Source organism: Haliotis cracherodii, unplaced genomic scaffold, assembly GCF_022045235.1.
Source record: "Haliotis cracherodii isolate W230 unplaced genomic scaffold, xgHalCrac1.p SCAF_16, whole genome shotgun sequence".
Classification (NCBI taxonomy): Eukaryota; Metazoa; Mollusca; class Gastropoda; order Lepetellida; family Haliotidae; genus Haliotis; species Haliotis cracherodii.
Window position 1 is genome coordinate 17,786,503 of NW_027266271.1, and position 16,864 is coordinate 17,803,366.

A 16,864-nucleotide genomic window follows, 5' to 3' on the forward strand; every position below is an offset into this window, starting at 1 on the left:
TAACTGCTTCATAAGGCTTCCAAAAATAAAAGAACTGGTTCTCAGGCAATGTTTTTTGTAAATATAGTGTGGGTGGTGTCATTTTAAAAAAAAGAAGTTTTTGGGTTGTTCAAACTAGTATGTAGCCAAATAAACAGTTGTGTAACCAAATATACACTTGTGTTACCAGATAAACAATTGTGTACAATCAACCTGGGAAAGGGCCTCCCCACATAAATGTATTCCTTGATCAGTAATACTGGAAGACAGTATTTGACTACCGTTGGACTTGGAATATTTAAGGATTATTTTGTTTTTTTGAAAATGGAAATAAAAACGAAAACATGCGGTGAACTTTATGATGATGCAGGCGTTTTTTTAGCCTAATAAACAACTGCCAAGAAGTAAAGGACCACCTTAATATAGTTAATTTGTCATGGCATGATAGTAATATGAAAGAAACGGATGATGCATACCTTCTTTTCAGTAGTGCCATATTTTCTTGAGTATAGTGCACACTTTTTAGGGAGTTGTATGTCCTTTTCACTGATAAATCTATTTACAACTAGGTTAGGTGAGGTGAGGTGAAATGGGGTTTAACATCGTGTCCAAGATTATTGCACTTATATAGCGACTTGCATGTACGTGTGTGTGTGGCTGCTTGTACTAGTCAGGATTGATGTCGATTTATAGTGCTAGCACACCGAGATATCATGCCGCAGTTTAACATGAATACCCCAGAATACGACCAGTCCTTGTTTTAGCCCCTTAATGCTGAGCGCCAGACAGGGTAACAACAAGTACCATCTTTAAAACATCTTTTGGTATGACGCGGACGGGGATCGAACCCCGGACCTTCCACTCTCCGGGCGGACCACGGAGGTGGTCTATTTACAACCAAATACTTGGGGATGCTCTTGATAATATCTGATATCTTTCATCTTTGCAGGATTACATGTATCATTTTGGAATCGTGAAAAAATACCTTACCCTAATGTAGTCATAGTAACAGTTTCCCCCGAATGACACTTCTATATCAATGAAGACAAAGTTGACTCTGATCCTCATCCCAACTGTGGTGGTGACAGTCCAGGCATAGTCCACACGATGGGGGTATTGACCAGGATACCCTGGGGAGGCAATCTGACCAGACAATCCTGTGATGGCTCCTCCAAACACTTTTGAAAAAAACACCGAATTGTATTGCATGTAGTTATGATGTAAAATCAGAAAAATAACATAACGAAATATACTGGATGCTTATTACACTAAACATTATAAATTGTGGTTCAGAAGAGACCACCACATCAAGCACAAACAGTCAAATTTTAACACCCATATACCCATTTTTTCCATGCCCCCAAACTCAGTAATGAAACTGCTTTATTAAATTTATCTCTTCCAAAAATTAGACTGATATATCTGTACCGAAATAACCATAGGCCATAATGAACTAATTAATCTATCAATCTATTATTTTTTCATGGCTTGTATGAAAGCAGTAATAATTATGCATCAGAGTGCATTTGTATTTTATTCTCAGCTCCCTGGGGAGATATTATGGGCTGAAGGCATAAAGGGGCGGTCGGGTAGCCTAGTTGTTAAAGCGTTCGACCAGGATTCGATTCCCAATGTGGGTACAATGTGTGAAAACCATTTCTGGTGTCCCCAGCCGTGATATTGCTGGAATATTGCTGAAATCGGCGTAAAATCAAACTCACTCACACACTAAGGCACAAAGCTGTGTATATTCTCACCAGAATCAAACTCACTCACTCACTCACTCACTCACTCACCAGAGTTATACTGGGCCAAAAATCCTGTTGATGTTCCACTGCCGTCGGACCTGAACTTTATCCATATACTATTTGCAGCAGTCATGTTGCTAGGGAGACTGCTTCCACAGAAGCGACCAATCAGAGCCCCACTGGCACCTCCAGTCCTCATCTCCAGGTAGTCAGAGAAACAGTTGGAGGATCGAACTAAAGCAAATTGACTGAAACATAAAGCATCAATGGTTTTAGAGTGAGTTGGGTTTAACGCCGCTTTTAACAATATTCCAGTTATATCATGGCGTGTCAGAGATGCAGGTCTCAGACATTTACCACTTCGGTGAAACCCACGAGTACGTGTATGGTGCTGACAAACCTAGAAACATAAACGGGGCAAACCGGGATTCAAACCCACAATCATAGTTTTCTAGCGTGCCAAAGGGATGCAACTCTGGACAGCGTATCGCAGTGCCTTACACGACTGGGCCACCCTTTCCCCCCAATGGTTTTAGAAGAAGGGACCATTTAGCTACCAGTTCAGCTGAAGAATGATCTATCAGACATTTTCCCTACTATTGTTGGTGGAGCGTTACATACAATCTTAAAAATTCAGAAAATGTTTCATCACCACGAACCCATACCTAATATTCACATCAGTAATTTTGTCATCATCAACAAAGCTTTGGAATAATATAGCAAACTAACATAAAATGATGTAGTGATCGCCCATCATAAATATGAAACATAAACATACTACAGCTCTCAAATTTCATTCTCTTCTCCCTGGGGAGTATACACCCCAAGGGGCATATTTCAAACCTAGTTTATTGCCTAAAACGATGAAGATCGGGGTCAGAATTGCTCTTCAGTAACCCATGGCGACTTATGGGATTGAGTGGTCAGACTTGCTGACTTTGGTTGATGCATGTCATCGTATTCCAATTGCATGGATCGATGCTCATGATGTCAATCACTGGATTGTCTGGTCCAGACTTGATTATTTACAGACCGCCGACATATAGCTAGAATATTGCCGAGTGTGGCATTAAACAACAAATAAATAAATAAACAAACAAAAATCCTAAGAAGACAGCACATCTGCAACTGTCAACGATAATCAATTCCACATGGAAATAGTTCCATCCAGAACAAACATTGCTGTAAATGTTTTCCTGTTAAAAACTGTTCCATGGGAATAATTTCCCAAGAGATAAAAGAGTACAACGGAACAATTTCTTTATAGGAACAGAATCTCAGTGACACTACATATGCTTCAGTGTGGGGCAGGGCTGAAGCCCTAGAAAATCGCAGAAGTCATGCTTGCCAAACTCCCATTCAGCAACTTTCCATGACCAGTCTTGCATCCTCCTCCCGAGGCAAGTGAGTTAACTGAGTCCAGTTTCCACCCTTGCCGAACTATGCTGGTATTATGGAGTTACATTTTGGCTGGACTAACGAGTCTATGCATAGTCCAATCAAAATCGTGCACCAAAATCGAAATCCGGTTCTAGAGTGTCATGGAGATTTCGGTCGACCGCAGGATTTGCAAAGCATGTGCAGCGCTAACTCGTTGTCAACAGATATTTTCTAAATCTTTTCATGTTTTTAATCAAGATGCTCACGTGATTTGATGCACTTCGCGATGTAAGACTCTTTTGATCACAATATAGATCTTGATTATCGATCAGATCGTCTTGATTGGGCGCTACCGTTTTGTTTGAAACAAATGCAAGTGATACGAGAGGTTGAATCTGATTGGTCCTTAGGAGAGGCATAGAAAGGACATAACTCGTAATAGCCACTGGTGGCGCTATGATCGAGTCCAGGAATTCCAGCCTAGTTCGGCAAGGGTGGAAACTGGACTTTTAAAGTCAGTTAACTCTCTTGCCTCGGGAAGATGGTCTTGCATCAGCTTAACTGATTTGTAATCTGTGCACTGTGCACTGTGCACTGTACTCTCTGCCACTCTCAGCTATGATCAGTTGCACATGGAAATAGTTCCATCTAGAAGAAATATTGCCAGTGTAAATGTTTTCGAGAAAAATGTTCCCAGTGAAAGCTGATCCCAGGTTCCCGGGGAATAGGTCCCCAAGAGAAAATTAATACAAAGGAACAATTTCACTACAGGAAGATATACTCTTTGACACAACAACACACTCTGAATGTAGTGTACCAGACCCATTATGCTATAAATCCCAATGTTCAAGACAGATCCAGGATCGAAAACCTATCCAGCAATAATTCCCCATGTTGAAACATCTTTGTCTATCTACCTGAATGACACCATGAGACTGTTGCCGGGCGTGGCCTGAAAAGTCCACACACACTCTGTGTTGCCGGGGTAACTGTTGGGGTAGCCGGGACTGGTGAAGGATCCGCTCTGAGCAGTGTACGTTCCACCACAACCTGTAAGGTGAAGGTAGCAGCCAATGAAACTAGTGCCAATTGACAATAAGTTAGTGATCGAGTTGATTTTAGTGCCGATTTGAACGGTATTCCAATTGTATCACAGTATGTCAGCTTAATGTGGAGAAAAACCCAAACCACTTTGATAAAATCCATGAACATGGAGAGGTTGAGAAGTGGAGAGGACTGTCATCTCACTATTTCATGATTCTATTTCAAATGGAGAGGACTGTCATCTCACTATTTCATGATTCTATTTCAAGTGGAGAGGACTGTCATCTCACTATTTCATGATTCTATTTCAAGTGGAGAGGACTGTCATCTCACTATTTCATGATTCTATTTCAAGTGGTGAGGACTGTCATCTCACCATTTCATGATTCTATTTCAAGTGGAGAGGACTGTCATCTCACTATTTCGTGATTCTATTTCAAGTGGAGAGGACTGTCATCTCACTATTTCATGATTCTATTTCAAGTGGTGAGGACTGTCATCTCACTATTTCGTGATTCTATTTCAAGTGGAGAGGACTGTCATCACACTATTTTGTGATTCTATTTCAAGTGGAGAGGACTATTATCTCACTATTTCATGATTCTATTTCAAGTGGAGAGGACTGTCATCTCACTATTTCATGATTCTATTTCAAGTGGAGAGGACTGTCATCTCACTATTTCATGATTCTATTTCAAGTGGAGAGGACTGTCATCTCACTATTTCATGATTCTATTTCAAGTGGAGAGGACTGTCATCTCACTATTTCATGATTCTATTTCAAGTGGAGAGGACTGTCATCTCACTATTTCGTGATTCTATTTCAAGTGGAGAGGACTGTCATCACACTATTTTGTGATTCTATTTCAAGTGGAGAGGACTATTATCTCACTATTTCATGATTCTATTTCAAGTGGAGAGGACTGTCATCTCACTATTTCATGATTCTATTTCAAGTGGAGAGGACTGTCATCTCACTATTTCATGATTCTATTTCAAGTGGTGAGGACTGTCATCTCACTATTTCATGATTCTATTTCAAGTGGTGAGGACTGTCATCTCACTATTTCGTGATTCTATTTCAAGTGGAGAGGACTGTCATCTCACTATTTTGTGATTCTATTTCAAGTGGAGAGGAATATCATCTCACTATTTCGTGATTCTATTTCAAGTGGTGAGGACTGTCATCTCACTATTTCATGATTCTATTTCAAGTGGTGAGGATGATAGACTGGCAATCATCCGGGAACCACACTGATCAATTTCATATTGGATTAGCTTACATTTCAAATAAAACTAAAATCCTCTCCACAAAATGCACAATTTAAACAATGAAATAATATAAATTACAAAACTATATTTAAAAAAAACTTTAAAAAATTAAAAAAACCATTGTATTTTATCTAATTCATGTCATTTATGTCAGGTATGAGACATTTTCTCATCCATGTAACAATTAATAAGCATTATATTTTGTCAAATGTTCCTTTGTCTTCGTTTTAATGATATTGCCTAAATATCAAATCTTCTCACATATTATGAATTCATGAATTACTAACTGGAGGTTGATTTGGTGTATGTGGCTCTGAATCCGGTTCCTTGGATGGAAGCGTCCGACATGAAAATCACAAACATGGCAGATCCTTGTGATTGTATTGGACTTGGAACTGTGTTGCCACAATATGTTCCCAGCTCGGGGGAGTTGGCATCGTTACCGTCAAGCACCTTCACATAGTCACGGGAACAACTGCCCCGACTTTCAACGTCCATGTGTGTGAATGTCAAGGTCACACGATCACCTGTCAACAGAAGGTCGTCAGATTTAGATACACGTCTACGTGTTGTACTCATGTGGGAAATCAACCCCAGACCTTCGAACATGTTAACTACTAGGCTACCCCACCACCCATTTTCAATAGCAATGTGACCTGGCAGGATTGATAAAAACACATTAATGTATTGTCAGTCTTACAAAACATGATTGTGTTGCCTTCTGGTAGGAACTGAACAAAGATTCCTCAACACAAGATGACACAAGATACCTATGATGTTGAAATATTTGTTTGTCCCCGAATTGAACAATATTAAATTTCCTGTAATATGTTCTCTTCCCTCCAAGTTCAATTCTGTGACCCTGTAAAGACCCATACATGTTAATTTACATTCAGGTCCATAAGATGACATGGACACCTACTGTTGTGGTCGGCCTGGATCAGCCATGTGCAGTTGCTGTTCCTGTCGTAGCTGCTGGGGTAGTTGGAGGAGGTGAGCACGCCATCCGTCTCGGAGTTCCTCACACCACCACATGCTGTAGACACAAGGAATGAACGTTTCAGCTAGAATACTCGTACTTGAGACTTTGTATCAGGTGGCTAGGAGCCTAAAACAATTGCTTGTTCCAGAGAGGATGTGAACACAGATGTTGTAAATGAGGTTCAGAGAGGATGTGAACAGAGATGGTGTTATAAAAGAGGTTCAGAGAGGATGTGAACACAGATGGTGTTATAAATGGGGTTCAGGGAGGTTGTGAACACAGATGTTGTAAATGAGGTTTTTCAGAGAAGTGAACACAGATTGTGTTGTAAATGGGGTTCAGAGAGGCTGTGAACACAGAAGATGTTGTAAATGAGGTTCAGAGGGGTGAACACAGATTGTGTTGTAAATGGGGTTCAGAGAGGATGTGAACACAGATGGTGTTATAAATGGGGTTCAGGGAGGTTGTGAACACAGATGTTGTAAATGAGGTTCAGAAAAGTGAACACAGATTGTGTTGTAAATGGGGTTCAGAGAGGATGTGAACACAGAAGATGTTGTAAATGAGGTTCAGAGGGGTGAACACAGATTGTGTTGTAAATGGGGTTCAGAGAGGATGTGAACACAGAAGATGTTATAAATGAGGTTAAGGGAGGTTGTGAACACAGAAGATGTTGTTATTGGGGTTCAGAGAGGTTGTGAACACAGGTGATGTAAATGAGGTTCAGAGAGGATGTTAACACAGATGGTGTTGTAAATGGGGTTCAGAGAGGTTGTGAACACAGAAGATGTTGTAAATGAGGTTCAGGGAGGTTGTGAACACAGATGGTGATGTAAATGAGGTTAAGAGAGGATGTGAACACAGAAGATGTTGTAAATGAGGTTTAGGGAGGTTGTGAACACAGAAGATGTTGTAAATGGGGTTCAGAGAGGTTGTGAACACAGATGGTGATGTAAATGAGGTTAAGAGAGGATGTGAACACAGATGGTGATGTAAATGAGGTTCAGAGAGGATGTGAACACAGAAGATGTTGTAAATGAGGTTTAGGGAGGTTGTGAACACAGAAGATGTTGTAAATGGGGTTCAGAGAGGTTGTGAACACAGGTGATGTAAATGAGGTTCAAAGAGGATGAGAACACAGATGGTGTTGTAAATGGGGTTCAGAGAGGTTGTGAACACAGATGGTGTTGTAAATGGGGTTCAGAGAGGTTGTGAACACAGAAGATGTTGTAAATGAGGTTCAGGGAGGTTGTGAACACAGATGGTGATGTAAATGAGGTTCAGAGAGGATGTGAACACAGATGGTGTTGTAAATGAGGTTCAGAGAGGATGTGAACACAGAAGATGTTGTAAATGAGGTTTAGGGAGGTTGTGAACACAGAAGATGTTGTAAAAGGGTTTCAGAGAGGTTGTGAACACAGGTGATGTAAATGAGGTTCAGAGAGGATGTGAACACAGATGGTGTTGTAAATGGGGTTCAGAGAGGTTGTGAACACAGAAGATGTTGTAAATGAGGTTCAGGGAGGTTGTGAACACAGATGGTGATGTAAATGAGGTTCAGAGAGGATGTGAACACAGATGGTGTTGTAAATGAGGTTCAGAGAGGATGTGAACACAGATGGTGTTGTAAATGAGGTTCAGAGAGGATGTGAACACAGATGGTGATGTAAATGAGGTTCAGAGAGGAGGTGAACATAGAAGATGTTGTAAATGAGGTTCAGGGAGGTTGTGAACACAGATGTTGTAAATAGGGTTCAGAGAGGATGTGAACACAGTTGATGTAAATAAGGTTCAGAGAAGTGAACACAGATTGATGTAAATGAGGTTCATAGAGGATGTGAACACAGTTGATGTAAATGAGGTTCAGAGAAGTGAACACAGATGTTGTAAATGGGGTTCAGAGAGGTTGTGAACACAGTTGATGTAAATGAGGTTCAGAGAAGTGAACACAGATTGATGTAAATGGGGTTCAGAGAGGTTGTGAACACAGATGGTGTTGTAAATGAGGTTCAGAGAGGATGTGAACACAGATGGTGTTGTAAATGAGGTTCAGAAAGGTTGTGAACACAGAAGATGTTGTAAATGAGGTTCAGAGAGGATGTGAACACAGATGGTGTTGTAAAAGGGGTTCAGAGAGGTTGTGAACACAGAATATGTTGTAAATGGGGTTCAGAGAGGTTGTGAACACAGGTGATGTGAATGAGGTTCAGAAAGGTTGTGAACACAGAAGATGTTGTAAATGAGGTTCAGAGAGGATGTGAACACAGATGGTGTTGTAAAAGGGGTTCAGAGAGGTTGTGAACACAGAATATGTTGTAAATGGGGTTCAGAGAGGTTGTGAACGCAGGTGATGTGAATGAGGTTCAGAGAGGTTGTGAACACAGGTGATGTAAATGAGGTTCAGAGAGGTTGTGAACACAGATGGTGTTGTAAATGAGGTTCAGAGAGGATGTGAACACAGATGGTGTTGTAAATGAGGTTCAGAAAGGTTGTGAACACAGAAGATGTTGTAAATGAGGTTCAGAGAGGATGTGAACACAGATGGTGTTGTAAAAAGGGGTTCGGAGAGGTTGTGAACACAGAATATGTTGTAAATGGGGTTCAGAGAGGTTGTGAACACAGGTGATGTAAATGAGGTTCAGGGAGGTTGTGAACACAGATGTTGTAAATGGGGTTCAGAGAGGTTGTGAACACAGTGAATGTAAATGAGGTTCAGAGAGGTTGTGATCACATATTATGTTGTAAATGGGGTTCAAGGAAGTTGTGAACACAGAAGATGTTTAAATGAGGTTCAGAGAGGTTGTTGAATGCAAATGGTGTTGTAAATGGGGTTCGGAGCAGATGTGAACACAGATGGTGTTGTAAATGGGGTTCAGAGAGGTTGTGAACACAGATGGTGTTGTAAATGGGGTTCAGAGAGGTTGTGAACACAGAAGATGTTGTAAATGAGGTTCAGGGAGGTTGTGAACACAGATGGTGATGTAAATGAGGTTCAGAGAGGATGTGAACACAGATGGTGTTGTAAATGAGGTTCAGAGAGGATGTGAACACAGAAGATGTTGTAAATGAGGTTTAGGGAGGTTGTGAACACAGAAGATGTTGTAAATGGGGTTCAGAGAGGTTGTGAACGCAGGTGATGTGAATGAGGTTCAGAGAGGTTGTGAACACAGGTGATGTAAATGAGGTTCAGAGAGGTTGTGAACACAGATGGTGTTGTAAATGAGGTTCAGAGAGGATGTGAACACAGATGGTGTTGTAAATGAGGTTCAGAAAGGTTGTGAACACAGAAGATGTTGTAAATGAGGTTCAGAGAGGATGTGAACACAGATGGTGTTGTAAAAAGGGGTTCGGAGAGGTTGTGAACACAGAATATGTTGTAAATGGGGTTCAGAGAGGTTGTGAACACAGGTGATGTAAATGAGGTTCAGGGAGGTTGTGAACACAGATGTTGTAAATGGGGTTCAGAGAGGTTGTGAACACAGTGAATGTAAATGAGGTTCAGAGAGGTTGTGATCACATATTATGTTGTAAATGGGGTTCAAGGAAGTTGTGAACACAGAAGATGTTTAAATGAGGTTCAGAGAGGTTGTTGAATGCAAATGGTGTTGTAAATGGGGTTCGGAGCAGATGTGAACACAGATGGTGTTGTAAATGGGGTTCAGAGAGGTTGTGAACACAGATGGTGTTGTAAATGGGGTTCAGAGAGGTTGTGAACACAGAAGATGTTGTAAATGAGGTTCAGGGAGGTTGTGAACACAGATGGTGATGTAAATGAGGTTCAGAGAGGATGTGAACACAGATGGTGTTGTAAATGAGGTTCAGAGAGGATGTGAACACAGAAGATGTTGTAAATGAGGTTTAGGGAGGTTGTGAACACAGAAGATGTTGTAAATGGGGTTCAGAGAGGTTGTGAACGCAGGTGATGTGAATGAGGTTCAGAGAGGTTGTGAACACAGGTGATGTAAATGAGGTTCAGAGAGGTTGTGAACACAGATGGTGTTGTAAATGAGGTTCAGAGAGGATGTGAACACAGATGGTGTTGTAAATGAGGTTCAGAAAGGTTGTGAACACAGAAGATGTTGTAAATGAGGTTCAGAGAGGATGTGAACACAGATGGTGTTGTAAAAAGGGGTTCGGAGAGGTTGTGAACACAGAATATGTTGTAAATGGGGTTCAGAGAGGTTGTGAACACAGGTGATGTAAATGAGGTTCAGGGAGGTTGTGAACACAGATGTTGTAAATGGGGTTCAGAGAGGTTGTGAACACAGTGAATGTAAATGAGGTTCAGAGAGGTTGTGATCACATATTATGTTGTAAATGGGGTTCAAGGAAGTTGTGAACACAGAAGATGTTTAAATGAGGTTCAGAGAGGTTGTTGAATGCAAATGGTGTTGTAAATGGGGTTCAGAGCAGATGTGAACACAGATGATGACCAAGCCACACTTGTGCCACCAGCATACCTGAGACGTAATTAGCCTTGAAGCCTCTGCCGGAAACAGAGAAGTCTGTTCTCATCCGCACGTACATCTGGTTGTTGGAGGATCTGTACGTGACTGGAGTAGGGAGGGCATTACCACAGTGTTTCAGTAGTTCCGTCGAGTTATCATTATCCCCATCATTCACCTGCAGTTAATAAATCATAAATAATGATAAAACAAATCCTGTTTCATCATCTTGATGTACCAACTAACTGGGGTCACAGTTGGTCGGCCCACCTGTCTTGGGCACAATAGTTTTCTATGTAATCATAGGCTTTGACATAGATGAAATACTTTTCAAAGCGGCATTAAACCTTACTCAATCAAAAACAAATTTCAAGAGTTAAAAAATGTTCTGTTTGTTAAGCCATGTACAATAAAGCCAATAAACAAGCTCGTCTCAAACATAACTCAGTGTCACTTGGTTAATTGACTTCTCACGATTCAAAGGATTACCACCAGCAGAAGGATTATCACCAGCGGAAGTGTATTGTCTGGGTAAGTGAGACAATTTTGTATGCATTTCAGTGTTTTGTGTATGAAAATGACTATCCGGTTCCGGAAACTGAATTTCCATATATACGTGTAAATTTACATAGTAATTGTTTCATTTTGAATGAAAATCGTCCGGGAACCGAGGTTTCCGGATATCTGAAGTCCATTTAAGCGGGGCATGACTGTATGTACTTTATGATTTAAAGGAAAAATGCATATTTTCCCTTTTCATATGTATGATTAAAACCACTCTCGTCGGTTCAAAACATTGTAAGTAAATTCTATATATCAACACTGAAATCTACTGACAAACATACAAACAGACTGTCTATTTCATGAGGTTTAAATTTTTTTGGCAAAGACAGTCTAAATATCATTAACATTGTAGATCTACATAAATATATATGTGATATATGAACCATTTATTATACACATAAACTTAATTTTGCATAATAGTATGCAATTTTTGAGCACAATCAGATAATTGTGATTTCATTAGTTACCATGACATCACAATCAGTTGACATCATTAATCTCTCTGCCACAGAAATAGGTAAGCTGTACATTTTACCCTCTAGACATTGCTTGTTACTGCTTAGAAAATTAAAACGTTGGAAGAATAATATTTGATGATAAATAGACCACACATCAATAAAAGTTTTAAATTTCCACCAATGAGAGTTGGTATATTTCAAATCAAAAGATGTGAGGGTGATAATCTCCCTTTACCCTACATAACGTTTATATGCATCAACATTTCATCATCACATCAAAATAAGAAACAAACAATAAAGCCAAAAGAACTTTGTCTTGGTTCTCAGGCACCGCCCGCATCATCATAATGTTCGCCGCATGTTTCTTTTTTATTTCCATTTAAAAAACCCAAAATAATCCTTAAATTTTCCAAGTCCAATGGTAGTCCAGTACTGTATTCAAGTACTTTACTCAACAAGGAAATGTCACATCATATGCTCAATCATGTTTTAGTGGAAATGAATATGGAATGGATCCACATGTACATTTATGGATCCACATGTACAGGAATGGATCCACAGGTACAGGAATGGATGTACAGGAATGGATCCACATGTACAGGAATGGATCCACATGTACAGGAATGGATCCACAGGTACAGGAATGGATCCACAGGAATGGATCCACATGTACAGCAATGGATCCACATGAATGGATCCATAGGAATGGATCCAGGGGTTATAGTAGGTTTTCCAAAATGTGAGCCCTGGAGTAATTGAGGATGAACATCAAAAGGATTTGCAGAACCTTCCCACTTACGGTAACATAGTCAAATCTACATGTTGAGGAGCCTTCCACGTCAAAGTCTACAAATGTGAGCTCCACGGGGCGGTTCTCCTCCAGCTGGATCAGCCACTGACAGTCGGTGTTGTGTGGATAGGCATTGGGGTAGTTCTTGGAGAAAATTGAGCCAGTGCGGGAACTGAAAAACCCTCCACAACCTAGGACAAAAACAAAGCTGATTTTTTCTCTTGTCTGTACAATGTGAACAGTGACCTTTTTTACAAACAACATTTCCAAACCTGGTTGGAATACATTATGAACTGATATATTGTTTAATGGATATACCAATCTCATTAAAATCAGATCTTAGTTCTGGCTACCGCTAAACAAAGGTCAGAGGACATCCCATTACGGGTCACTTCAGACCTACCTTGCGCAAACTCTGACCAACCAATGGAATGACCAATCAGAAGGCAGCTTTCTCGTGCTTTACGGCACTAATTTCAAATTGGTGACTTCGCTTCGAAACATATTTTGACAAATTCTCGATTACTAATTTGAAACCTTAACAAAAAAACATTCTGGAATGGCTAATAGATGGTCTAGATTGTAAGGATTCAGCCTTTAAACCTGTAACTATTGTTCGGAATACTCCATGTTAAATTTTTTCGAGATTGCATGATTAGAAATCAGATTCTGACTGTCACTTTCATAATCTGGTAAGCGACGCTCTGATTGGTCGGATGAAAGGTCATTCTGACGTGACCCCTAATGGGATGTCTTCAGATCTTTGTTTAAGGGTAGCAAGAACTAAGGTCTGATTTTAATGAGATTGATGGATATACTCAAATATTTATTATTAAAACACATACCCCCTTATTATGAGCTCATCATTTCCTATTCTGAAAACATTTGGATTTCTTTCTTTTTTGAATAAAAATAACTTGTCCTCAGATTTTTTTAAATAGGCATAGCAGACATCAGTGTAGACACCACATTTATCTCACCTATTATGATTGCAGTGAACACCTGGGAACAGCAGTGAACATTTTACCTCCTGGGAATTTGAACGCCTTGTGTTTTACATCCTGGGATTGCAGTGAACGCCTGGTGTCTTACCTCCTGGGAACACATTGAACGCCTGGTGTTTTACCTTCTGGGATTGCAGTGAATGCCTGGTGTCTTACCTCATTGGAACACATTGAACGCCTGGTGTATCACTTCCTGAGATCACAGTGAACACCTGGTGACTCACCCCAATGGATCACAGTGAACTGGTGTCTTACCTCCTGGGATCGCAGCAACCACCTGGTGTCTCACCTCATTGGATCACAGTGAACTCCTGGTGACTCACCTACTGGGATCGCAGCAACCACCTGGTGTCTCACCCAATTGGATCACAGTGAACTCCTGGTGTCTTACCTCCTGGGATCGTAGTGAACACCTGATGTCTTACCACATTGGATCGCAGCAACCACCGGGTGTCTCACCCCATTGGATCACAGTGAACTCCTGGTGTCTTACCTCCTGGGATCGCAGTGAACTCCTGGTGTCTTACCTCATTGGATCACAGTGAACACCTGGTGTCTTACCTCCTGGGATCGCAGTGAAGGTAGCATTGAAGCCTGTGCCGCTGACGCTGGAGTCACTCTTGAATCTAACGAACATGGTGTTGCCGGTGGAGGTGAGGATCTGGGGTGTTGTTTGGGTGTGGCACAGCTGAGTCAGTCGATTAGCCGACTCATCAGGGCCCCCATACACCTGGAACATATCACCATATCCCATGGAATATCTGCTGGATGTTGTATGTTATTGGGCTTCTCTTATTGTGACATTTAAAAACGTCACACCTGTAGTACAATATGCCACATCTAGGACAAGAAAACATTTTTCAATCAATAGGACACCATATTCCTACTCTAAGATATCTTGGCAAGTTCTCTATTCTAGGAAATGTAAAAAAGTTCCCATTTCTAAGACAGCTTAACAATTTCCCAGCTCCAGGACATCACGTTCTCTACTCTTGGATACCTTTAAAAATTCCCACCTCTAAGACCTCGTAACCACCAAAAGTTCTCATATCTGAGATATCATAACAATTTCTCATCCCCAGGGCATCACGTTCCTACTCTAAGACATCGTGGCATGTTCTCTACTCCAGGAAATGTAAAACAGTTTCCATTTCTAAGACATCGTAACCATTTCTCAACCCTAGGATGTCACGTTCCTACTCTAAGACATCAAAACAAGTTCTCTACTCTAGGAAATGTAAAACAGTTTCCATTTCTAAGACATCGTAACCAATTTCTCATCCCGAGGACATCTTATTCCAACTCTAAGACATCGTAGAAAGTTCTCAACTCTCGGACAATGTTACAAGTTCTCACATCTCAGACATCGTAGCAAGTTCTCTACTCTAGGATACCGTTAAAAATTCCCACCTCTAAGGCCTTGTAACCACCAAAAGTTCTCACATCTCAGATATCATAAAAATTCCTCATGTCAAGGACATCATAAGAATTTCTCCAGAACAACATCGCAAATTCTCACCTCTAGCACATCGAAGCGGCACTGTGAGTGAGACTCCAGGTCAAATGGAGAGATGGTGAGCTGGACAGCACTTCCTGTGGGGACGCTGATTCTCCACTCACACTGGCGCCGGTGGGGGTAAGCATTGGGGAAGTTGGGACTTGAGAATGTGCCTGATGTTCCCATCAAATCGCCACCACAACCTAAAGAGGACAGTTCATGATCAAACGTCCCTAGAGGTGAGCATTTTACTTAATTGCCATTTTATTCTGAGTGGGTGGGTGGGTTAGTGAGTGAGTGAGTGAGTGAGTCTTGGTTCTCAGACACCTCCCGCATCATCATTAAGTCTGCCGCATATTTCCTTTTTATTTCCATTTTTTTTTTAAATAAAAAAAATCCTAATAATCCCTTTTAAGCCTTAGGCTGCCCTACAACCCAACCTTATCAATTATTCCATATAAAAGTCAAAACGGAAAAGCAACATTTAATAATGCTAGTCCAATTTGGAAATGTTATTTCAAAATCTGAAAGTATGTTCACTCGTTTTATTTAACAAAATACTGATCTCCGCTCACCATCTGTCATCCATTGAAGGCGGAAGCCATTCCTTGCCACGGACGAATCAGACAAGAAGTTGATCCAGAGACTGCTTCCAGACGAGGCAAACATTGGTGGCAAAGAAGATCCACAATAGGTTCCGATAGGATCATCAGAGGGAGAGTCGCCATCACGGATCTAAAATGGAAAAACATATCACTCAAAAGACGTTAAAGAACACCCAATTTTTCCAATGACTACAGCTAATCTGTTATGTCATCAGGTGTTTTATATATATATAATTGTATATATGACAAACTTTACCAGTATTGTTAATCATGATAAAAGCCCTTGCCATTACTTCCATGAAGTGAGATGAGGTGAGATGGGGGTTAACGTCGTATTCAAGATTATTGCACTGTGTGTGTGTGTGTGTGTGTGTGTGTGTGTGTGTGTGTGTGTGTGTGTGTGTGTGTGTGTGTGTGTGTGTGTGTGTGTGAGTGAGTGAGTGAGTGAGTGAGTGAGTGAGTGAGTGAGTGTGAGTGTGTGTGTGTGTGTGTGTGCATATTGGATCCTGGTTTGCTTAAGGGATGCAACTCTGCACAGTGACCCCCATTGCATAAATATTGCAAAAGGTGGCACAAAACCCTCCTCACTCACTGCGCAGGGATTTGTGGCACCTTAGCCTACTGTGCCATTGGTGCCTCCTCAAAACTCAATCACCAACCTGAAGATAGTCATAATTGCATGAACTGTGTGATTCGATGTCAAAGTTGGAGAAGGAGACGTTGATGGTGTTGCCGAGAGTGGTGTCGATGATCCAGGTACAGTTGCGCCTGTGAGGATAGGGGTTTGGGAAGTTTGGACTCTCGATGACCCCACTGAATGCGGTCAGTCGGTTGTTGCACGCTGAATTACACAAACATTTACAGTTCAGCTATACTTGTAATAATATTTCAAAAATATCCAAAAGGAATTACATAAATGTTGATAAATAAAATGTACTTAACGTTAAAAATAAGTTCTGAAATATTCAAACAGATGTATGTCAGTGAATTAAGGTTGAAAAATGTCAACTATCAAGCTAAAAATTGTTATTTTTTTCTTCAACATTTATGATAAGGATTTAAACCTTTCAAGCTGAGACCTTTTTTATCAAAACA

At 40.7% G+C, this 16,864-nt stretch overlaps 1 protein-coding gene across 2 annotated transcripts in view; it reads right to left on the bottom strand.

Moving 5' to 3' along the window:
* LOC139463893 (cubilin-like) overlaps nt 1-16,864 on the bottom strand; it is a 99,500-nt gene that overhangs the window by 41,734 nt on the left and 40,902 nt on the right. For both annotated transcript variants that reach the window (XM_071245309.1, XM_071245310.1), the window contains 11 exons: nt 16,429-16,610; nt 15,740-15,899; nt 15,186-15,367; nt 14,228-14,396; nt 12,672-12,853; nt 10,866-11,028; nt 6,346-6,459; nt 5,711-5,950; nt 4,025-4,157; nt 1,776-1,975; nt 970-1,157 (listed from right to left, as the gene is read on the bottom strand). In XM_071245309.1, the coding sequence (XP_071101410.1) occupies nt 970-1,157; nt 1,776-1,975; nt 4,025-4,157; nt 5,711-5,950; nt 6,346-6,459; nt 10,866-11,028; nt 12,672-12,853; nt 14,228-14,396; nt 15,186-15,367; nt 15,740-15,899; nt 16,429-16,610 (1,913 nt within the window). The remainder of the gene's footprint in view (nt 1-969; nt 1,158-1,775; nt 1,976-4,024; nt 4,158-5,710; nt 5,951-6,345; nt 6,460-10,865; nt 11,029-12,671; nt 12,854-14,227; nt 14,397-15,185; nt 15,368-15,739; nt 15,900-16,428; nt 16,611-16,864) is intronic.